Genomic DNA, 25,248 nt, shown 5'->3' with positions numbered 1-25,248 from the left:
CATTTATGGTTAGAATCAAAAGGAGAAAATAACTCAAATTTCTTTGATCAAGACATTCACTAGCATCATGGCATTTGCCATCTTTCCTTCCCTTCTATGAATATAAAATAAATGAACATTCTTATGTTGTGGAAGAGTGTGTGTCATGGATGTCTACGTACAGCTGCGTCTGACTGATAACTAGTTGGGTGACCACACTGAAATAACAGCACAGCTAGCTCAGTGTATCACTGTTACTCCTGTCAACACGTGCAGCTCCAATGTAATAACACAACAAGTTGTGTATCACTGTTACTTTTATCAACACGTGCAGCTCCAATGTAATAACACAAGTTGTGTATCACTGTTACTTCTATCAACACGTGCAGCTCCAATGTAATAACACAAGTTGTGTATCACTGTTACTTCTATCAACACGTGCAGCTCCAATGTAATAACACAAGTTGTGTATCACTGTTACTTCTATCAACACGTGCCGCTCCAATGTATAAACACACCTGAGTGACCTCTTCAATCACAATAGAAACAGACTACTAATCACCTTATACAAACACATGAATCTTTGGTGACAATATCAATGACATAATCTGCAACAATAAACTAAACATTTAACACAATATTAGCTAGAGACTTCAACATCAATCTCCTTAAGCTGAATTTAATAAAGATCAAAATATTATGTCCAAATATTCCTACAAAAAATTCAAATCCTCTACAAAAAGCACTGCTTTCTAAAATAGAAACAGATCACAATTTAGAGATTAAATTGTCCATGGCTAACCAAGAGCATCTTAGATCCACACACTACAGAGAGAGATAGGGGAGGGGGGCATGGCTGCCGGCATGGCTGCCGGCATGGCTGCCGGCATGGCTGCCGGCATGGCTGCCGGCATGGCTGCCTGCCTGGCTGGCTGGTTGGCTGACTAAGTGATTGACTGACTGATTCTCACTATTAATATTACTACTATTCTTTACTAATACTACATACACTGCCATTATTGTTTCCCCAAGGTTTCCAATACTACATCTACAGTCATATTTCTACCTCTACCCCTGCTGCACTACTACTACTACTACCACAATTTCATTTACTACCACTCCCTCTGTCACTTCTCGTATATAATCTAGACTCCTACCTCTCACTTCAGTGTGACTTGTTAATGAGGTAGGAAAAGTTAAGTGCAGGGGAACAATAAATTAGTAGGGAGTAGTGGTAGTGTCATTGATGGTGGTAACAGTGTCAGCGATGGCATCAGGGGTGGTGGTGGTGGTGGTGTCAGTATCACATCAGTGGTGGTGGTGTCAGTGATCGCATCAGTGGTGGTGGTGGATGGTTGTATCAGTGGTGGTGGATGGTTGTATCAGTGGTGGTGGATGGTTGTATCAGTGGTGGTGGATGGTTGTGTCAGTGGTGGTGGATGGTTGTATCAGTGGTGGTGGATGGTTGTATCAGTGGTGGTGGATGGTTGTATCAGTGGTGGTGGATGGTTGTATCAGTGGTGGTGGATGGTTGTGTCAGTGGTGGTGGATGGTTGTGTCAGTGGTGGTGGATGGTTGTATCAGTGGTGGTGGATGGTTGTGTCAGTGGTGGTGGATGGTTGTGTCAGTGGTGGTGGATGGTTGTGTCAGTGGTGGTGGATGGTTGTATCAGTGGTGGTGGATGGTTGTATCAGTGGTGGTGGATGGTTGTATCAGTGGTGGTGGATGGTTGTATCAGTGGTGGTGGATGGTTGTATCAGTGGTGGTGGATGGTTGTATCAGTGGTGGTGGATGGTTGTATCAGTGGTGGTGGATGGTTGTGTCAGTGGTGGTGGATGGTTGTGTCAGTGGTGGTGGATGGTTGTGTCAGTGGTGGTGGATGGTTGTGTCAGTGGTGGTGGATGGTTGTGTCAGTGGTGGTGGATGGTTGTGTCAGTGGTGGTGGATGGTTGTGTCAGTGGTGGTGGATGGTTGTGTCAGTGGTGGTGGATGGTTGTGTCAGTGGTGGTGGATGGTTGTGTCAGTGGTGGTGGATGGTTGTGTCAGTGGTGGTGGATGGTTGTGTCAGTGGTGGTGGATGGTTGTGTCAGTGGTGGTGGATGGTTGTGTCAGTGGTGGTGGATGGTTGTATCAGTGGTGGTGGAGGGTTGTGTCAGTGGTGGTGGATGGTTGTGTCAGTGGTGGTGGATGGTTGTATCAGTGGTGGTGGATGGTTGTGTCAGTGGTGGTGGATGGTTGTGTCAGTGGTGGTGGATGGTTGTGTCAGTGGTGGTGGATGGTTGTATCAGTGGTGGTGGAGGGTTGTGTCAGTGGTGGTGGATAACCTCATCCTAAGGAGCATTTGTACAGTTTTACTGCCAGTTGCTGTTATCTGGAAGTATAATCTTTCACAAACCCCAACAAGAGGAATAAAGGCACAACTTGAGGGAAAAATAAGGACATCTGATGGGCCATCTTGCCCTAACCATCAGCCAGGGAACAATATGATAATTATGACAACACATGTGAAGAACTGCATTTTATCTTTACAACATAGTTTAAAGAAATTTTATAAATCACGGAGACTTTGTATTTAATTGATAAATGACTATAAATATTATATATTAGGGCAACATCTGAAATATTTGAAAATGTGAGAGTAACTTATTTAATAATTAAAAAAATTTACCTCTGATGCAAAAAACTTCAAGAAGTCCTCTATATGCAACATTTTTCTTATGATTTTCATGATCTTCCGATGTCTGCTGCCTCCATCGCAAACCCGACTCTTGCGCCGCAAGTCGGAGACCAAACACTGACATGTTAAAGTCATTTTGATTTAGCATGTTTCTTAAAGCAGCACTCATGGGGAAATTTACAAAACTAACTTCATTTGCAATGGAACCTTCTCTCTCAGTTGTATCACAACAAACTTTTTCAAAACTTGTTTCAACTTTCATGTATGGATCAGAGCCATCACAATAGTTGCTTTCATTTCCCAAAGAATTTTTTGGGATATTTGCTGGATGAATTTTGTGGTAGCAACATGACAGTAATACTAGTGAGGAGACTTGTGGACACTCTTTAAATATTTTGATCATGACAGGGGAGAGATCTGCACAAGCATGAAGACCAAGAAGTATAGCAGAACTGTGGGGCTGACAAACATCTGCAGGCACCACTGTCTCTGCATTATCCCTGTTTATGGAGGATACTTCAGTTTCAGGTTCATTGTCAACAGTCATTAGTAGATTTTCACTTGCATTACTGGATAATGAACATGACTTTTTGTGTTGACAAGTGCAATTTTCATTTAAATGAATTAATTCTAGTATCACTTGCTTGGCTTTCTCAATGGTCACCTCATCATCTGCCAGGGTCCAAGTAAAGTGTCTGACACCTTCACACTTGCCTGAGAGCTGCTGGTGTCTATTATTTGCACTTCTCACATTCTTATCCTCACTTTCAGCACCAAAAACTGTAAGCTTTAGTGAATGATGAAGAAGAGAGTCGATGTATCCCTGTGAAAGGAAAATACATGTACTATAAATTTTTTATAAAAAGTTAAAGTTATGGAAGGAGAAAGTAGTGTAAGCACATCTTTTTTTTTTGAACAACAGTGAGTTTTTTTCCCACAAAGGGAGGATGACCCAAAAAAAGTTAACATACTGACCATTTCTCATTCACTAGCTGTTTTGTCAGAAATCAGCAGACATCATATTAAACCAAAATAGCCTGGAATATGAAATACAGCATCCATAGCACACATTCAGCTGCTAATTTTAAAGTTCCCAAGGAACTCAGGACTTCAACAGATCAGAATCCCTGGGCTACTGTGGATCACATCACCAAAATCCCTAATGCATCGCCAATGCTAAAGATCACCTTTACTGATGTAAACATAGCTGCCCAAGCTCTTGTTAATGGTATGCAAGGCATGATAAATAAATATTAACTAATGAAATCAGAAAATATAATCCAACTGATAATATTATGTCATAAAATTACGGTCAATACTGACAAAATTCTCTGGTCCTGATTCAGCAGTGTTTCTTGATAGAAACCATCTGTAACTGATGTGGCTGTTCAGGAAACATGCTTATCTCTTGTGGAAAGTGATATTATACTGGTCGGCCATCACTAATCCGGCATCACTGGGACCTGTAGTGTGCCGGATTAGTGAGTTTGCCTGATTACACAGCAGTTAGGCTAGAAAACACTTAATTAACCTATCAATAGAGACTCTTTCTGCTACATCTTACTCATTTTCATCACTGCTTTCTCCTCCACTGGCTTGCTACTGTGGATTTACAATCATCTGCACAATTTCTGAGTCAGTTTAATGATGAGATTTGAAATTATGCTAGCCAAAATTAGTGCCCGATTATTGATGGAACCGGATAACTGCCAGATTAGATTAATGATGGCCAACCTGTATAGACATCTTAACCATAATTACACGAAAGTAATACTAATAATAAAGATGCAGTGAACAAAGACACAGTGGTGGTGGGTGGCTGGGTCACTGGTTGCTGCCTCACCACCAACAACCATAACACATGCACTACCACCCACAGTCTTGCATCACTTCCTCCATTAATATTTATTATTCTAAGTTAGATTAGGGTGGGATGGGCTAAGTGCTGAAAATAGTGGAGTGCTGGGGCTGCAGCCAGCAACCAACCTTTACTGGGTAGCATCATTATTATTATTGCTATTATGGCTGGTATAATGATAAATAACAAGATAACTTGTACTGCACTGTACTGTAATTTCATACACTAGTATACCTCAGCCATCCAAAATTATTTAATCAACATTTTTTTTATTTTTAACTTTTTCAGTGGCTATCATGTAGATCTACGTTATTGATGCCGGGTCCCTCACGTAGATCTACACTTTAAGCACAACTGTCTCAGATAATCCTAGACATGAGAGAATGAGTCTTTGTGGCGAGTGTTTACCTGGAGAGAGTTCCAGGGGTCAATGCCCCCACGGCCTGGTCTGTGACCAGGCCTACTGGTGGATCAGAGCCTGATCAACCAGGCTGTTACTGCTGGCTGCATGCAATATAAAATAATCCTGCATCACCTAGTGCATACTGGGAAATGCAAAACTCTGACCCTGTTTGGTTTAAAATGGCAAATTTGAGGTGTTTTCTAGGATAATTTTTATGGTCTTATTGGCTATTTCTTGCTATCCTTTGATAGACTGGAAGAAATATTACTGAAATACAGATAATTCTGAATGGATTCAGGACCAGAAGTATCTTGAAACTGAGCTCAAAAGCAGCAGAAATAGTATTTTTTTTTCCAGACTTTCCTAATAGGTATGCCCTCCTTACACACCCCTCCCCCATCCATTTTATGGGTTTTTAATAGATCTGATTGAATTATTGGGATGCTGTAAACCATGCCCAATAATTCATGGTTATATTTCATTGTCTTAGAAACAGGGTAAATCTTTCATTGTGTGATTAAATAAAAATGATAAGCAAATGTAACAGAGGAGAGGTCTGGGGATGTGATTAACTCTTTGACTGTTGCAAGCCCCTTTCTGAAACTGTCATTCAATGTCGCAAAAGTTTTGGAAAAAAAAAAAAAAAAGATTTTTTCTTATGAAATGATAAGAGAATCTTTTCCCGATGGTAATGACACCAAAAGTACGAAATTTGGTCGAAAACTCACGGAATTACTCTCCCGCGAAGTTAGCGGTCTTGGCGACATATACGCATCGGCAATTTTGCCAACTTTGAGCCCTGTTTTTGGCCAATTCTGTCATTCCAGTTGACCAAACTCATAGCTATTTCTTTAGAACTCCATTTTTTCTATCAGTTGAGTACAAGAAACCGCCCATTTACCGATTTGAACTACCCAATATAGTGGTCAGAAATTGGCAATTTGGCCCATTTCATGCAAATTAAAAAAGATGCCAATTTCAAAATAGGGTCTAGAATAAACAATATAGACATTCTTGGCACTAAAATAACATATTCTCTGTTCATTAGTCATGTCTCTAGGCCCCTCTTATATTACTATTGCTTTCTATTTTGATTTTTTATTCATACAAAAAAATACAAAATTTACTGTTATGCAGATTACTGCATTATTGTAAAAATGGTATAAATAATATCAGTGCACTAGTGAAAGAATATTAGACTCCCCAGTTGATGTGTATTGGACGTGTGGTGTGATTTGCTTACTCCTGAACATTGGTAAAAATTGAACATTTCCGCTACTTTGAGGTCGTTTTCATCGTGAAAGCAATGAAAATCATCTCTATTTCTGTAATATGTTTTCCATTTTATCACCTAAGACCATGAAAACGAGAATACAGGTCTCCCTCAACATTCACGTTTTCAACTTTCATGGGCTTCACACATTCGCGAATTCCCAACCGCCAAATTCCCAGCCACCAAATTCCCAGCCGCCAAATCATATTTAAGTTTCCCGCCACCTGCGAGTCCCTACTACCCTCCCTCCGACCCCCGCAACTGGCAGCCAGCCCTCCCACCACTGTGTGGTGAGTGTTTTGTTTGTTCATTATTTGCTATTAAACTACAGAATAAATAATGTAAACCCATTCATGACTGCATATTGGAATGGCTATTCGGACAGGTATTAGACGGTGACATCATGTGTTTACTCTTGAACACTGCAAAGAATTAAACATTTCTGCAACAGCTAATAATAACAATAATAATAATAATAATAATAATAATAATAATAATAAATATGATATAATTGAAGAAGGAAATTGTACAAAAATACGAGGGAGTGGTTGACACATCGTCAGTGTGACTTTGTTTATGCTGGAGTGAGCATTAGTCTCCGTGCTCTTCCAAACATTTCACAATAATTCATTGTGTTTGGTGCTTGTAGATTGAGTGTGACTGGAGTGGTAGAGGCAGTGATTGAGGCAATGGTATTTAATAACATACATGTTAATAATAATTTTTTTTTTTTTTTTTTTTCAACAAGTCGGTCAATAATAATAATACATGTTATTAATAATATGTACTATTATTATTTATAACATATATGTTATTAAATACATACATGTTAATAATAATACATGTTATCAACAAATTTTGTTGAAAATAAGAAAAAGTTTTGGAGTGAGATTAACAAGTTAAGAAAGCCTAGAGAACAAATGGAATTGTCAGTTAAAAATAGGAGAGGAGAGTTATTAAATGGAGAGTTAGAGGTATTGGGAAGATGGAGGGAATATTTTGAGGAATTGTTAAATGTTGATGAAGATAGGGAAGCTGTGATTTCGTGTATAGGGCAAGGAGGAATAACATCTTGTAGGAGTGAGGAAGAGCCAGTTGTGAGTGTGGGGGAAGTTCGTGAGGCAGTAGGTAAAATGAAAGGGGGTAAGGCAGCCGGGATTGATGGGATAAAGATAGAAATGTTAAAAGCAGGTGGGGATATAGTTTTGGAATGGTTGGTGCAATTATTTAATAAATGTATGGAAGAGGGTAAGGTACCTAGGGATTGGCAGAGAGCATGCATAGTTCCTTTGTATAAAGGCAAAGGGGATAAAAGAGAGTGCAAAAATTATAGGGGGATAAGTCACCACTCACCTTTTTTCCCTCATCAATTCTATGATTAACCTCATCCTTCATAAATCCATCCGCCGACACGTCAACTCCCAAGTATCTGAAAAAATTCACTTCTTCCATACTCCTCCTCCCCAATTTGATATGCAATTTTTCTTTATCTAAATCATGTGATGAGGGTGTCAAATGATTTAGATAAAGAAAAATTGGATATCAAATTGGGGAGGAGGAGTATGGAAGAAGTGAATGTTTTCAGATACTTGGGAGTTGACGTGTCGGCGGATGGATTTATGAAGGATGAGGTTAATCATAGAATTGATGAGGGAAAAAAGGTGAGTGGTGCGTTGAGGTATATGTGGAGTCAAAAAACGTTATCTATGGAGGCAAAGAAGGGAATGTATGAAAGTATAGTAGTACCAACACTCTTATATGGGTGTGAAGCTTGGGTGGTAAATGCAGCAGCGAGGAGACGGTTGGAGGCAGTGGAGATGTCCTGTTTAAGGGCAATGTGTGGTGTAAATATTATGCAGAAAATTCAGAGTGTGGAAATTAGGAGAAGGTGTGGAGTTAATAAAAGTATTAGTCAGAGGGCAGAAGAGGGGTTGTTGAGGTGGTTTGGTCATTTAGAGAGAATGGATCAAAGTAGAATGACATGGAAAGCATATAAATCTATAGGGGAAGGAAGGCGGGGTAGGGGTCGTCCTCAAAAGGGTTGGAGAGAGGGGGTAAAGGAGGTTTTGTGGGTAAGGGGCTTGGACTTCCAGCAAGCGTGCGTGAGCGTGTTAGATAGGAGTGAATGGAGACGAATGGTACTTGGGACCTGACGATCTGTTGGAGTGTGAGCAGGGTAATATTTAGTGAAGGGATTCAGGGAAACCGGTTATTTTCATATAGTCGGACTTGAGTCCTGGAAATGGGAAGTACAATGCCTGCACTTTAAAGGAGGGGTTTGGGATATTGGCAGTTTGGAGGGATATGTTGTGTATCTTTATATGTGTATGCTTCTAGACTGTTGTATTCTGAGCACCTCTGGAAAAACAGTGATAATGTGCGAGTGTGGTGAAAGTGTTGAATGATGATGAAAGTATTTTCTTTTTGGGGATTTTTTTTCTTTTTTGGGTCACCCTGCCTCGGTGGGAGACGGCCGACTTGTTGAAAAAAAAAAAAAAAAAGTCTGTTGAGTATACCTGGCAAAGTGTATGGTAGAGTTATTATTGAAAGAATTAAGAGTAAGAAGGAGAATAGGATAGCAGATGAACAAGGAGGCTTTAGGAAAGGTAGGGGGTGTGTGGACCAGGTGTTTACAGTGAAACATATAAGTGAACAGTATTTAGATAAGGCTAAAGAGGTCTTTGTGGCATTTATGGATTTGGAAAAGGTGTATGACAGGGTGGATAGGGGGGCAATGTGGCAGATGTTGCAGGTGTATGGTGTAGGAGGTAGGTTACTGAAAGCAGTGAAGAGTTTTTACGAGGATAATGAGGCTCAAGATAGAGTATGTAGGAAAGAGGGAAATTATTTCCCAATAAAAGTAGGCCTTAGACAAGGATGTGTGATGTCACCGTGGTTGTTTAATATATTTATAGATGGGGTTGTAAGAGAAGTAAATGCGAGGGTCTTGGCAAGAGGCGTGGAGTTAAAAGATAAAGAATCACACATAAAGTGGGAGTTAAGATAAGATAAGATTTCGTTCGGATTTTTAACCCCGGAGGGTTAGCCACCCAGGATAACCCAAGAAAGTCAGTGCGTCATCGAGGACTGTCTAACTTATTTCCATTGGGGTCCTTAATCTTGTCCCCCAGGATGCGACCCACACCAGTCGACTAACACCCAGGTACCTATTTGCTGCTAGGTGAACAGGACAACAGGTGTAAGGAAACGTGTCGAAATGTTTCCACCCGCCGGGAATCGAACCCGGGCCCTCCGTGTATGAAGCGGGAGCTTTAGCCACCAGGCCCGTTGCTCTTTGCTGATGACACTGTGCTCTTGGGAGATTCTGAAGAGAAGTTGCAGAGATTGGTGGATGAATTTGGTAGGGTGTGCAAAAGAAGAAAATTGAAAGTGAATACAGGAAAGAGTAAGGTTATGAGGATAACAAAAAGATTAGATGATGAAAGATTGGATATCAGATTGGAGGGAGAGAGTATGGAGGAGGTGAATGTATTCAGATATTTGGGAGTGGACGTGTCAGCGGATGGGTCTATGAAAGATGAGGTGAATCATAGAATTGATGAGGGGAAAAGGGTGAGTGGTGCACTTAGGAGTCTGTGGAGACAAAGAACTTTGTCCTTGGAGGCAAAGAGGGGAATGTATGAGAGTATAGTTTTACCAACGCTCTTATATGGGTGTGAAGCATGGGTGATGAATGTTGCAGCGAGGAGAAGGCTGGAGGCAGTGGAGATGTCATGTCTGAGATCAATGTGTGGTGTGAATATAATGCAGAGAATTCGTAGTTTGGAAGTTAGGAGGAGGTGCGGGATTACAAAAACTGTTGTCCAGAGGGCTGAGGAAGGGTTGTTGAGGTGGTTCGGACATGTGGAGAGAATGGAGCGAAACAGAATAACTTCAAGAGTGTATCAGTCTGTAGTGGAAGGAAGGCGGGGTAGGGGTCGGCCTAGGAAAGGTTGGAGGGAGGGGGTAAAGGAGGTTTTGTGTGCGAGGGGCTTGGACTTCCAGCAGGCATGCGTGAGCGTGTTTGATAGGAGTAAATGGAGACAACTGGTTTTTAATACTTGACGTGCTGTTGGAGCGTGAGCAAAGTAACATTTATGAAGGGGTTCAGGGAAACCGGCAGGCTGGACTTGAGTCCTGGAGATGGGAAGTACAGTGCCTGCACTCTGAAGGAGGGGTGTTAATGTTGCAGTTTAAAAACTGTAGTGTAAAGCACCCTTCTGGCAAGACAGTGATGGAGTGAATGATGGTGAAAGTTTTTCTTTTTCGGGCCACCCTGCCTTGGTGGGAATCGGCCGGTGTGATAATAATAAATTAATAATAACATGTACTATTATTATTTATAACATATATGTTAGTAAATACCACTGTCTCAACCGCTGAATTATTGTGAAATGTTTGGAAGAGCAGGGAGACTAAGGTTCACTCCAGCATAAACAAAGTCACACTGACGATGTGTCAACCACTCCCTCGTATTTTTGTACAATTTCCTTCTTCAATTATATCGTATTTATTATTATTATTATTATTATTATTATTATTATTATTATTATTATTATTACTATTGTTATTATTAGCAATAGCAGAAATGTTCGATTCTTTGCTGTGTTCAAGAGTAAACACATGATGTCACCGTCTAATACCTGTCCAAATAGCCATTCCAATATGCAGTCATGAATGGGTTTACATTATTTATTCTGTAGTTTAATAGCAAATAATGAACAAACAAAACACTCACCACACAGTGGTGGGAGGGCTGGCTGCCAGTTGCGGGGGTCGGAGGGAGGGTAGTAGGGACTTGCAGTGATGGAGGCAGTGGTATTTAATAACATACATGTTACAGTATTAACATACATGTTATTAAATAACATACGTTATTAAAGCTTAACATGTATATATTTAGTACAATTTACGACGTTTTCATGTATTTTATGATTATTCATGGTTCAACAAGTTAAGGAAGCAGTATTGTAATATATTTCCCTACAATATATTGGGGCACCAAACATTCACGGTTTTTCAACATTCGCGAGGCTCTTGATCCCCTAACCCTCGCGAATGTTGAGGGAGACTTGTACAATTATAAATACTTTACGAAAATATACCTCAAATTCGGTGTTTTAATCCCAAAAAATGGTCAAGAGTTTTTTTTTCTCATTATGCACTGCATGCTGCAGGATTTTTTTTATGTGGTGCACAGTGACCACAGAGACCCATTCTCTCACATGTGGGCCTACCAGCTTTCTCCTGCCTGATTTGACGCCGCTAGAATTTACGCGTTTAAATACGTCAGAAACAGTGGCGCGTAAGACGTATATATACGACATATTATTATAATTTATTTATTTATTTATTTATTTATTTCCAATTTGAGCACACATACAGAGGTACAAAAAAATACAGATAAGAGCAGCATGCCAAAGCCACTTATACTATGCATAGCATTACGGGCTGGCTTAAAATTAACTTAAGATTAACTAAGCAATGATGAAATCAGTGATAAAACATTAATGTAAACAGATTACTATAAAGCACAAGTGAGTATTACAAAGACAGGTCATATGGTTGCATTCAGTTAGGTAGTGATTCTGTTAGGTAGTGTATTTAAAAAATAATAAAGTTAGGTTCGGTTTTAGGTTTAACATTTATGTGATATAATTGTGAGAAACATTTAAGATATACAATTTGTAAGGTTCAGTTATTCAGTATTTATTTGGTTTTGGGTGAGTAAGTAATCTTTGAGAAGAGACTTGAATTTATAAACAGGTAGTGTTTCTTTTATATTTACAGGTAATGAATTCCAGATTTTAGGGCCTTTTATGTGCATTGAGTTTTTGCATAGTGTGAGATGGACACGAGGAACATCAAAGAGTGATCTGTGCCTTGTGTTATGGTCATGTGTTCTGTTGAGGTTGGCAAGGAGATGTTTGAGGGGAGGGTTAATATCAGAGTTAAGTGTTCTATGTATGTAATAGGTGCAGTAATAAGTATGGATGTTTTGTATGGTGAGTAGGTTTAGTGTATTGAATATTGGTGGAGTGTGCTGCCTGTAGTGAGAATTTGTTATCATTCTAACTGCAGCCTTTTGTTGGGTAATTAGTGGTCTGAGATGGTTAATTGTTGTTGAGCCCCATGCACAAATTCCATAGGTGAGATAGGGGTAAATAAGAGAGTGATATAGGGCCAGGAGGGCTGACTGTGGAACATAGTACCGTATCTTCGATAGTATGCCTACAGTCTTGGAAATTTTCTTAGAAATTTGTTGTATATGTGTATGAAATTTGAGTCTATTATCAAGGTGGATTCCTAAGAATTTTCCCTCTGTTAGTTTTGTGATAGGTGATCCATTTATCATTATGTTAAGAGGGACATCTGTAGCTCTGTTACCAAACTGAATGAAGTAGGTTTTGTCAATGTTTAGTGTAAGTTTGTTAGTCCTCATCCAGGTAGATATTTTCTGTAATTCGGTATTTACAGTATTGGCTAGCGTGACTGGGCTCGGGTGAGAGAAGACACATGTAGTGTCATCTGCAAATAGTGTGGGTTTGAGTAATTGCGAAGCATTTGGAAGGTCATTTATGTATAGGAGAAAGAGAAGAGGGCCAAGGACACTTCCCTGTGGGACACCAACTGTAATTGGTTGCGCAGAAGAGTTTGCCCCATTTGCGTACACATATTGGCTTCTGTTGCTGAGGTATGACTTGAGGTAGTTGAGGGAGTGCCCTCTTATACCATAGTGTGACAATTTTACGTGGAGCAAGTCATGGTCAACTGTATCAAAAGCTTTACGTAAGTCAATGAAGATCCCCAGTGGGACTTCTTTTTTCTCTATTGCAGTGTATATATGTTCTAGCATGTGTATAATAGCATCATTAGTATTTTTATTAGGCCTGAATCCAAATTGGCAGGGGTTGAGTATGTTTTGGGAGATAAGGTAGGAGTAGATTCGTTTATGAATTAATTTTTCGAAGATTTTTGAGAGAGGGTGTAAGTTGGATATTGGCCTATAGTTATTCAACTCTGTTTGGTCGCCTCCTTTGTGGATCGGGGTGACCCTTGCTATTTTGAGTACTGTAGGGAAGGTGGAGGATTCAATGGATTTGTTAAAGAGTGTTGCAATGATTGGTGATAGCACTTGTGACACTTTTTTGTATATAAAGGGTGGTAAGGTATTTAAATCTCCTGCCTTGTTTGTTAGTGCGTTGATAATAAGGGAGACTTCGTATGGGTTAGTCGGAGCTAGGAACAGTGTGTTCGGGTAGTTGCCGGTGAGGTAGTCATTTGGTGGGGTATCTGAGCTTGGGATTTTATTGGCAAGGTTTTGTCCTATAGTGGAGAAGAAATCATTGAGTCTGTTTGCTGTTTCTGTTGGTGGGAGTTGGGGTTCATCTGATTTTGCTAATTTTATTTCGCTATTTCGTGATATCTTTTTTGTTCCCAGAATTTCTGATAGGGTTTTCCAGGTCTTTTTTATATCACCTCGTAAGTTGGATAATCTGTTCTCATTATACAATTTTTTTGCCCTTCTTATCAGGCTGGTAAGGATTGACGAGTAACGTTTTGTTTGGTCTCTGGTTATGTGACCCATTCTGTACTGTTTTTCATATTGGTGTTTTGTATTTACGGATTTGAGAATGCTGGGTGTTAGCCAGGGACTGTTCAGTCTCTTTGCTGTCATCTGTTTAGCTTTTTTTAGGGCAGTGCTTGTTATAGAGGTATTGGTTTTTTTTTAGAAAATTATTAATACATTCGTCAATATCTGTATAGGTTTCTAGCTCAGTGTGCCAATCAATGTTAGCTATTGCTGTTGTGAAGTTATTAATGGTTGCCTCATTGTGAAGTCTGAAGGTGACTTTAGTAGTGTCTTGGGGTAGTTTACCATGAGTTGTTATGAGGAAAGTTGGGTAGTGGTCTGTGGTATTATCTGTAATTATGCCTGATTTTAAAGGGGATATGGTGTTGGTCCAGATGTGGTCAAGTAGGGAAACACTAGTCTCTGTAACTCTTGTAGGTTTTGTTACTGCTGGTAGCAACATACAGTTACTCATTGTGTTTGTGAATTCAGTAACGTGTGGGTCCTGGTCTTGCAGGAGATTTATATTAAAGTCACCTGAGAGTAGTAAGTGATCTTTGTTCATGCATGCATCAGTTATCATACTTCCTAGATTTTGACTAAATTGGCTAATGTTTGACTGTGGAACTCTGTAGATGTTTATCAATGTGAGAGGTTTTTGTAGGTACTTGGATTTGAATTTAGCTATTATATATTCCCCATGTTCATCCCTTGTGCAAGTATTAGTGATACATTCTAGTTGGTCTGAGTAGTATATGGCTGTGCCACCCCCTTGTTGGTCTGGCCTACAGTTGTGTATGGCTGTGTAACCAGGAATGGCATAGACATCTGTACTATCAGGCTTTAGCCAGGTTTCAGTTAGTGTAATGATGGACATATTGGCATGTAAGGAATTTAGTAATGCTATGAGGTCATCGTAATGCTTGCTTAAAGATTTGATATTGTAGTTAAAGACAGTTATGTTGTTGTTGGCACTGAGAAGTGCCTTTGATTGTTCTGCAGTGTAGTAATTACAGTAGCTGTTTGATTCATTTAAGTCATTAAATAAGAGGTTGGTATCAGGATCAATGCTTGTAATCATAAGATTTGTAGTGAATCTATAGTTTGAATTAAGTATAAAACAAAGTAAATAGTCTTAAGCTAAAAAATAGCACCTGGATTATTTAACAAATGTAAAATAATGAGCCAAGGGACTAATACAAATAAAGTGATGATCAAATAGTGGAGCTTGGGAATATGATAGTAGGTAGTACTATAAAGGTAATTTTTTAAAGTTAGAATTATAGTATAAAATTATAATATAAAAGGGACTAATATAGGTTGTGGTGAACAATAAAGTGGTAATCAAATAAATGAGCTTTGGAATATAATGGCAAAATTGTGAACTTAATCTACTTTAGCACCTAAGAATAGACCTTGATTATTTTAACAATTGTGAATATAAACTAGGATAGTTATATAAAGCTAAAATAAAGGAGAAAATATATAAGGGACTAAAATTAAGTAATGGTAAGCAAAGTTAAATGGACAGATGGTAGGAATTATAATATAAACTTATAATATAAAAATATAATTTGAAATGGTACTTGCAATTGCACTAGAGTCTGGTATAGGTTGTTGACAAGATCAAGATTATAACTAGATTTAAATTGACAAAATAAAATTCACAATTAAAGTACCAAAAGAATAATAGTAAAAAAATAACAATGGTAATGTCTTGGTTATAATATGATAGTAAGAGGGTAGACAGGTACCCAGGTACACAGGTACACAGGTACAAGGGATAATATAAAGGTTGGGGTTGAATATAAAAACTTGAAAATTTGGCTACAAAATGTTATGGGAAGTATAAAATAATGTTTAATGTACAAAAGTAAAATTGACTGGTAGTAAATATGGTGTTTAATAAAATTTTAGTAAGTAATAATGATTACAAAAAAGTGAAAAAGTAATGTTTATTTCATTCAATATTGCTGATGACACTGTGCTCTTGGGAGATTCTGAAGAGAAGTTGCAGAGATTGGTGGATGAATTTGGTAGGGTGTGCAAAAGAAGAAAATTAAAGGTGAATACAGGAAAGAGTAAGGTTATGAGGATAACAAAAAGATTAGGTGATGAAAGATTGAATATCAGATTGGAGGGAGAGAGTATGGAGGAGGTGAACGTATTCAGATATTTGGGAGTGGACGTGTCAGCGGATGGGTCTATGAAAGATGAGGTGAATCATAGAATTGATGAGGGAAAAAGAGTGAGTGGTGCACTTAGGAGTCTGTGGAGACAAAGAACTTTGTCCTTGGAGGCAAAGAGGGGAATGTATGAGAGTATAGTTTTACCAACGCTCTTATATGGGTGTGAAGCGTGGGTGATGAATGTTGCAGCGAGGAGAAGGCTGGAGGCAGTGGAGATGTCATGTCTGAGGGCAATGTGTGGTGTGAATATAATGCAGAGAATTCGTAGTTTGGAAGTTAGGAGGAGGTGCGGGATTACCAAAACTGTTGTCCAGAGGGCTGAGGAAGGGTTGTTGAGGTGGTTCGGACATGTAGAGAGAATGGAGCGAAACAGAATGACTTCAAGAGTGTATCAGTCTGTAGTGGAAGGAAGGCGGGGTAGGGGTCGGCCTAGGAAAGGTTGGAGGGAGGGGGTAAAGGAGGTTTTGTGTGCGAGGGGCTTGGACTTCCAGCAGGCATGCATGAGCGTGTTTGATAGGAGTGAATGGAGACAAATGGTTTTTAATACTTGACGTGCTGTTGGAGTGTGAGCAAAGTAACATTTATGAAGGGATTCAGGGAAACCGGCAGGCCGGACTTGAGTCCTGGAGATGGGAAGTACAGTGCCTGCACTCTGAAGGAGGGGTGTTAATGTTGCAGTTTAAAAACTGTAGTGTAAAGCACCCTTCTGGCAAGACAGTGATGGAGTGAATGATGGTGAAAGTTTTTCTTTTTCGGGCCACCCTGCCTTGGTGGGAATCGGCCAGTGTGATAATAAAAAATAATAAAAAAAAAAATTGCACTGGTAGTTATACTAGAGGTTATATGGCAGTACAAGGTAATTAAGAGTAATCTAGGATAGTAAATGTGGTATTAAAACAGGTAAAGGTAATTAGACAAGTAATGGTTATTAAATGTCAAAAATGTTAAGAGTAAATTGAAATTTTAGTAAAAATGATATTTATTAATTTTAGTAAGTAATATCAATTGATAGTATTTAAAAAAATGAGGTAGTAATATGGACAGAGAAAGTATTAATTCAGCTAATGTTTAAGCGAACAATAGTAAATAAGAAAATCACATAAGGTGACTTATGCTTACTAGTAAAATCACAAAATGAGGTAGTTGATTATTTAATTACTAAGAGATTGTACAATGAAATTTGAACAATAATGGAGCAAAACGTACACTACACTACGTAGGCTTTTAAGTTGGACATTGTTTAGTTATTCTCTGTAAGATTAGTATCCCTGAGAAATCGTGATAGATCATTCTCGTTCGTGATTGTGTACAGTTGACCTACATTTGTTTTCCTAACTAGAATTTTCCCATCCCGTGTGAAGCATTGGTGTATTGTGTCATTATTCTCTCGCTTAAGTTTTCTGACTCTATACAGGAGGTTCTGACGTTTTTTGGTAAGACACACGTTTATGTATACCTCTTTCTTTACTTTAATAGATGCAATAATTTAGTCTTTTTTCCTGTCATGTGAGTGGAATCTAAGCATAACACTTTTTCTACCATGGGATCCTAGTAACCTGGCTTCTTTTATTTCTGACTCTGGTACAATAACACTTGTTTGGTCCTTTATGATCTGCAGAGTAATTTCTTTACTGTTTGTTTGGTTCATATCACTGGGAAAAAGTGGACTGTTAACTATTACTGCGTCCGATAGTTTATCTTGTTCAGTTTTATCTTCGTATATATCAAAAAGATATATACGACATAAACAGTCAAAGGGTTAATGAACAATCAAAATTTTGTTCTAGTACTTGGAATATCTATAGCGTTTACTTTGGACTATTTTTAAATTGGATTTCTTTTAAATTTGTGTAAAATTGTCAAAATTACTAATTTCTGTGCTCTTTGTAGTGCAGTTCTGATTATTGAATGGATGGTTTCTTGTCTTCAATCAATAGAACACAAAGTATCTTAGCAAAGTAGCTAAAAATTTGGTTGATTAGAGTAGCAGCTTAAAATGGGACTTAAAACAGGCTCAAAATAAGACTCAAAGTAGACAAAATCACTGATAAGTAACCTTACAACTGTGTAATTTCATAAGTTTTCCATAAAATTTTAAACTTTTGGAGTCATTAACTTCAAATAATGATTCTTTACCATTTATGAAGAACATTTTCTTGCAAACTGTGGACATTAAGAGCAATGTTAATTTTGGGGTCTGGATAGTGAAAGGGTTAACCTGCCAAAATTTTTTCACACAAAAAAAATCTGAAATAAGAGGGAATCTTCTGAAATTATGACACCAAGAATACAAAATACGATGGAAACTTAGATTTTGTACTAAGTATACATAAGATTTATTAAGTCCAAATAACATTGTAAAACAGCTAACCACTATTCCATGTTTAGTTTTAAGTATAATTACTATGTATTATTATCTTATCTAGTTTTAATTAGTTACTCTGTATTAGGATTAGTTTGCCGGAAATGCCTTGGCATGATAGTGGCTGTCTTTGTATTTAGCAAATCAAAATTGTAATTGCACATTGTAACCTTTACAAAGAAATAAACTTATTTATTTTATTATTATTATTATCACACTGGCCGATTCCCACCAAGGCAGGGTGGCCCGAAAAAGAAAAACTTCAACCATCATTCACTCCATCACTGTCTTTCCAGAAGGGTGCTTTACACTACAGTTTTTAAACTGCAACATTAACACCCCTCCTTCAGAGTGCAGGCACTGTACTTCCCATCTCCAGGACTCAAGTCCGGCCTGCCGGTTTCCCTGAACCCCTTCATAAATGTTACTTTGCTCACACTCCAACAGCACGTCAAGTATTAAAAACCATTTGTCTCCATTCACTCCTATCAAACACGCTCACGCATGCCTGCTGGAAGTCCAAGCCCCTCGCACACAAAACCTCCTTTACCCCCTCCCTCCAACCTTTCCTAGGCCGACCCCTACCCCGCCTTCCTTCCACTACAGACTGATACACTCTTGAAGTCATTCTGTTTCGCTCCATTCTCTCTACATGTCTGAACCACCTCAACAACCCTTCCTCAGCCCTCTGGACAACAGTTTTGGTAATCCCGCACCTCCTCCTAACTTCCAGACTACGAATTCTCTGCATTATATTCACACCACACATTCTAATAATAATAATAAACTTATTATTATTATTAGAATTACACAGGCACAAATTTGGTTGTCTCGGCACAATTTATGTATATCTGCGATTTTACCCATTCTGAGTTGTATTTTAATCCAATTCCATTTCTCTACCCAGCCAAGCTGTTAGCTATATCACTAGTAAGCCTTCTGTTCTATCAACTGAGTGCAATAAATTGCTCACTTAGCTATTAGAACTACAAATATTAATTTTTTTTATTATCACATCGGCCATTTCCCACTGAAACGGTGACCTAAAAAGAAGAAATACTTTCATCATTCACTTCATCACTGTGTTGCCAGAAACACGCCTACACTACAGTTAAAAAAACTGCAATATAAAACACCCCTCCTTCAGAGTGCAGGCACTGTACTTCTCACTTTCAAGACTCAAGTCTGGCTAACCGGTTTTCCTGAATCATTTCATAAATGAAATATACATAATTCGACCAAATTCCAATTTAAAAACAGAATCTAAAATAAAACCTGTTTGCATTCCAGCATCTAAAGCAACCTGTCCTCTGTTCATGAATCACGTCCTCAGGCGTCTCCTATATTACACTTGCCCTTATAATAATAATAACAATACTAATATTTTATTTTGACACAATAAATTTTGAATCTGTCATCACACAGACCGGGCCGCGGGGGCGTTGACCCCCGGAACTCTCTCCAGGTAAACTCCAGGTAAACACAAAAAACTGAAGTTTTACTCTATTTCTAAGATTAATAAAATATAACTAGGAAAGATTGGTCATGGTTTAGGGCAGTGATTCTCAACCAGAGGTAAATTTACCCCTTGGGGGAAAAAAATTACATGGCAAGGGGTAAATATTTGATGCTGTTTTTGTGGAAAACCTGAATAATTTATTTTTTCTGACCTTCTTGTTCTTCTGTCCCTTTATGATGGTGGTAAGTTTTTTGTATGGAAGTAAAGAGGGTAAATGGAGAAACACATCAAGCTGAGGGGGTTAATGATGGAGGAAAAGTTGAGAATCCCTGGTTTAGGGTGTCCCAATAATTGTAGTAGACACAGTAAAAACCAAGAACATAATTGAAATAGCAAATACACTATGTCAAACAAAACCAGCTTATCCAACTCTGTCCCTGTTCTTCTTCCAGTCTTCCTTCAACTCCCACAGAAAATTGGTTACACATCTTGTTCCATTATATTTCTAGTGTAACTAGGTAACTTGCTGTATCTTCATTATCTCCATTCATTCATTCCGCAAAACAGAAGTTCATGAATCAGTTTGAAATGATTAAGTCATACTTTTAAAAGTGTATCAATTGTTCATTAACTACCTTTCTTATTGTACATATGATTATACGTAGTTAACCACATAAGAAATCCCATTTGACAGTCCATGTCTAATTCTTAAGTAGTCTTTAAGCAATAGGATTAGTTTGTCTGAAATGAACTGCATACAAGTGGTTTTCTTTTGTGCCAGAAATGTTTTATTACATGTAACCTACATTACTTTTGTACCACATCAAGAAATAAAAATTTGAATTTGTATAAAACAGACCATGGGGTGGGTGTTGGGGATGCCCTACCCTTTGGGAAAATCATCAAAAATTTAATACACTATTTCTACTATTCTAAGCACTGTTTCCAGCTACTTCCAGGCTTGAAACTGACCAAAATACCTCTATTTCAGTGGTATGTCTTCCATTCTATCAATTGATACCAAGAAACAGCCAATAAAATCACAATTTTAAACCAAACAGGTCAGAGGTTTCCTTTTTCCCATCATGCACCCTACGGGACAAGATTTTTTTATACTGTGCACACTCACTGCACAGACCAATGTCTAGGCCAAAATTTACCACTCAGTCTAGGCCAAAATTTGCTACTCAGTATATTTGAGGGCCCTGTGCTAGTGACACTGTCGCCAACAACGCAGATCTATGTAAGAGATAGTGGAAGGGTTAAAGTAGTTAAAAGCTTTTATGTGAATATTTAGGAGTATTTTAAGGTGTGTAGAAGAGAGTAAGTTTTTTTTCCAATAATATTAGGGCTTAGACAGGAATGTATGACACAATGATTGTTTAATGTATTTACAGATAGGTTGTAAAAGAAGTGAACGCTAGGGTGTTAGGAAGAAGTGTGGGACTGAAAGACAGTGAATCTGGTATGGAGTGGAGTTGTCAAAGTTGCTGTATGTATGTTACAGTTCTTATAGGAGATTTGGAAGAGAAGTTGCAAAGGCTGATAAATAAATTTGGGAAGGTATATAAAAGAAAGGAAATTAAAAGTAACCATAAGAAGAGAAAGGTGATGGAAGTATAAAAAAATGCAGGCAATGACAGACTGAATATTAGATTAAACGGAGGGTGTATGAAGGAAGTAAATGTGTTAGGATATTTGACAGAGGACTTATAAGCATAAGGTTCTATGAGAAATGAGGTGAACCATAGACATAGCAAAGGGAAATAGGTGGGTAGTTCAATGAGGCATCTGTGGAGACAAACTTTATCCATGGAGGTAAGAAGTGGAATGTACCACAGTATAGTGGTACCTACACTGTTGTATGTGTATAATGCATGGGTTATAATGTTGCAGCAAGGAGGAGGCTGGAGGCAGAGATGTTGTGTTTGATGGAAATGAGTAGTGTGAACGTTATGCAGAGAATTTGGAGTTCGGAGATTAGGAGGTGTGGAGTTACCAAAAGTAATATTCAGAGGGCTGAGGAGGGGCTGAGGTGGTTTGGACATTTAGAAAGGATGAAGAAAAATATAGTGACTAGGAGGGCATATGCATCTGGGGTGGAGGGAAGATAGGGTAGGGGTTGTCCTTGGAAAGCTTAAAAGGAGGAGAGTATAGGAAATCTTGAATGCTTCGACATCCAACAGGCTTGTGTATGTTAGAGAGGAGTGAGTGGAGACGAGTGATTTTTATGATTCAATGTACTGTTGAAGCATGAAAAAGGTAACATTTATGATAGGATTCAAGGGAAACCAGTTAGCCAGACTTGAGTCCTGGAGGTGGGAAGTATAGTGCCTGCACTCTGAGGGAGGGGTGGGGATGGTGCTGTTTGGAAGGGCATTTGAAATGTGATGCCAGCACCCTTCTAGCAAGAGAATGATTACATAAGTGACAGTGAAAGTGCTTTCTTCTTTCTCAGGTGGGAGGGGGAAGGAGTGTTTAAAAAATAATGAAAATAAATTTGGGAGATACATTAAACTTTGTTATGTCAGAAATTATTATAATGGACCATGCTGATGACACTGTGCTCTTGGGAGATTCTGAAGAGAAGTTGCAGAGATTGGTGGATGAATTTGGTAGGGTGTGCAAAAGAAGAAAATTAAAGGTGAATACAGGAAAGAGTAAGGTTATGAGGATAACAAAAAGATTAGGTGATGAAAGATTGAATATCAGATTGGAGGGAGAGAGTATGGAGGAGGTGAACGTATTCAGATATTTGGGAGTGGACGTGTCAGCGGATGGGTCTATGAAAGATGAGGTGAATCATAGAATTGATGAGGGAAAAAGAGTGAGTGGTGCACTTAGGAGTCTGTGGAGACAAAGAACTTTGTCCTTGGAGGCAAAGAGGGGAATGTATGAGAGTATAGTTTTACCAACGCTCTTATATGGGTGTGAAGCGTGGGTGATGAATGTTGCAGCGAGGAGAAGGCTGGAGGCAGTGGAGATGTCATGTCTGAGGGCAATGTGTGGTGTGAATATAATGCAGAGAATTCGTAGTTTGGAAGTTAGGAGGAGGTGCGGGATTACCAAAACTGTTGTCCAGAGGGCTGAGGAAGGGTTGTTGAGGTGGTTCGGACATGTAGAGAGAATGGAGCGAAACAGAATGACTTCAAGAGTGTATCAGTCTGTAGTGGAAGGAAGGCGGGGTAGGGGTCGGCCTAGGAAGGGTTGGAGGGAGGGGGTAAAGGAGGTTTTGTGTGCGAGGGGCTTGGACTTCCAGCAGGCATGCGTGAGCGTGTTTGATAGGAGTGAATGGAGACAAATGGTTTTTAATACTTGACGTGCTGTTGGAGTGTGAGCAAAGTAACATTTATGAAGGGATTCAGGGAAACCGGCAGGCCGGACTTGAGTCCTGGAGATGGGAAGTACAGTGCCTGCACTCTGAAGGAGGGGTGTTAATGTTGCAGTTTAAAAACTGTAGTGTAAAGCACCCTTCTGGCAAGACAGTGATGGAGTGAATGATGGTGAAAGTTTTTCTTTTTCGGGCCACCCTGCCTTGGTGGGAATCGGCCGGTGTGATAATAAAAAAAAAAAAAAAAAATGTGTTAATGAAGTTGCTGTGCATTTCACATTTTAACCTCTCCAAATTTTCACACTAATTTTGCTCCCAATTTGTAATATGGTTGTCACAAGTAAAATGTGGTCCAGCAGCTAATATTCAGTAAAACAAGACTGAAATATTATATTCAAGTTTGAGTTGCAAGAGAAGAAGACTGGTATGACATACCCTAATTATTAAGGGAATACATACGACAGTCTATTATGCATGTCAAATCCAATTAGAACAGGTCACTGAATAATTTCCCTCTGTTTCACAGTAAAATGATTTCCCACACTGCCAGGTGACCGTAGGTACTATACTAATCCCCCACCTTATAGAGTCAAATATTATTCAATATATTTTAATCTTCTCATCATCTCATCTTGTCTCTCGATATTAACCATGGCATCAAAGAGGAATACAAGTACTAATATTAAAAATAACCAGCAGATGAATATGTGAACGTCTGGATTATTTAAAAAATATTGAGATCCTGGAAATGTTGAAAAAAAAAAGGTGTATCTATTACCCAAAAAGTGTGGGATTTGGTCTAAATAAAGCAACAATTTGGTGCAATGAATAATGTATATTGTGGCCTCTAAGAAAGACTTATGCTCAATAGATCATTACGGCTAAATAAGAAAAAATTATAATAGGGTTAAATCCCTATCAATGAGTGAGTAGGAAGCAATGAGTGAAGAAGAGGGTTCATTTAGTTCTAGTTGCTTTAACTGGTTTATAGTGCTCAGCCAGCTGCATAAAATCAAGTTTAGTGGGAACAGTGAATGTGATGACCACACTACTACTGGGAAAAAAAAACCATACCACAGATGGGGATAGAACCTGCGATCAGAGAGTCTCAAAACTCCAGACTGTCGCGTTAGCCACTGGACCAGCTAGTTTTGAGACTCTCTGATCGTGGGTTCTATCCCCGCCTGTGGTATGGTTCGTTTGCAATCGTGTCATTACGATTTCATGAGTCATACTACTGGGAATTTCCATGGCCACCTGGAGGAAATTATTCTGAGGAGAGCTACCAATATAAGCAAGGGCTTAATGCTGATAAGACAGAATTAAATTGAAAGGTGCCATCTAGAAGCAAGAAAGTAGTACACCTGACTTCAAGAATCATTTTAGCTTGCTACTGTGAACTAATACATCAGGAGAATTCAAATGAATGCCTCTACAAAGTTATCATTTACACTCTCCCTGTGCAAAAACTGCTTTGCCTAGGCAAGTTATTTGGCAACCAAATGAGACAGAACAGATAAGTGAGATTCTGGGTACTGACTGATTCAAGTGTAATTTTATGTCTGGAGTGAAGCTGTATGGTATCGGTAAGTAAGAGGCTTTAACTCAAAGTTTTCATTCTCGATAATTCCCACAGCAGGCTGAGGAGGAGTATGACCTAGTGTCATGAACAATTTTGAAGGTTTTCCCTCAAAGAATCAGGTCCAGAAAATTGCGAATCCTGCAAAGACAGTGCCAGGTGAGGGTTATGAAGACAAGCAGAAAACATAAATGAACTGCTACATTAGGGTGGTGAAGAAACTGCAGAAGAAATGTTGGCAGGCTCAATTTCCAGTTAGAAAGGAGGCAGATAACAGAAGAGGATGAGGAAGAACATGTACTAACACAGTTGATACTGCAGAATATATGAAATGCTTCAGACATTTTGATTTACAGGGACCCTGACATATCTAGAAGCACTGCTGTGAAGTAGGGGCTGGGCAGGTAGTGATGCCTTACTATCAGCTGTAAAAAATACTGCAGGGTAAAACAGATCAGGTGCATTACAGAATACCTGAGAACTCCAGTACAGTCATCATCTATTGACAATTCTGCATCAACAGTCACAAATAAATCAGTCCATCCAACATTAACACAAGAAGCAC

At 38.8% G+C, this 25,248-nt stretch overlaps 1 protein-coding gene across 2 annotated transcripts in view; it reads right to left on the bottom strand.

Moving 5' to 3' along the window:
* LOC128698471 (probable methyltransferase-like protein 25) overlaps window positions 1-25,248 on the bottom strand; it is a 79,402-nt gene that overhangs the window by 5,948 nt on the left and 48,206 nt on the right. For both annotated transcript variants that reach the window (XM_053790679.2, XM_053790678.2), the window contains one exon: window positions 2,648-3,479. In XM_053790679.2, the coding sequence (XP_053646654.2) occupies window positions 2,648-3,479 (832 nt within the window). The remainder of the gene's footprint in view (window positions 1-2,647; window positions 3,480-25,248) is intronic.

The sequence above is a fragment of the Cherax quadricarinatus genome, chromosome 88, assembly GCF_038502225.1.
Source record: "Cherax quadricarinatus isolate ZL_2023a chromosome 88, ASM3850222v1, whole genome shotgun sequence".
NCBI lineage: Eukaryota > Metazoa > Arthropoda > Malacostraca > Decapoda > Parastacidae > Cherax > Cherax quadricarinatus.
This window is presented reverse-complemented; position numbering and strand designations above follow the sequence as displayed.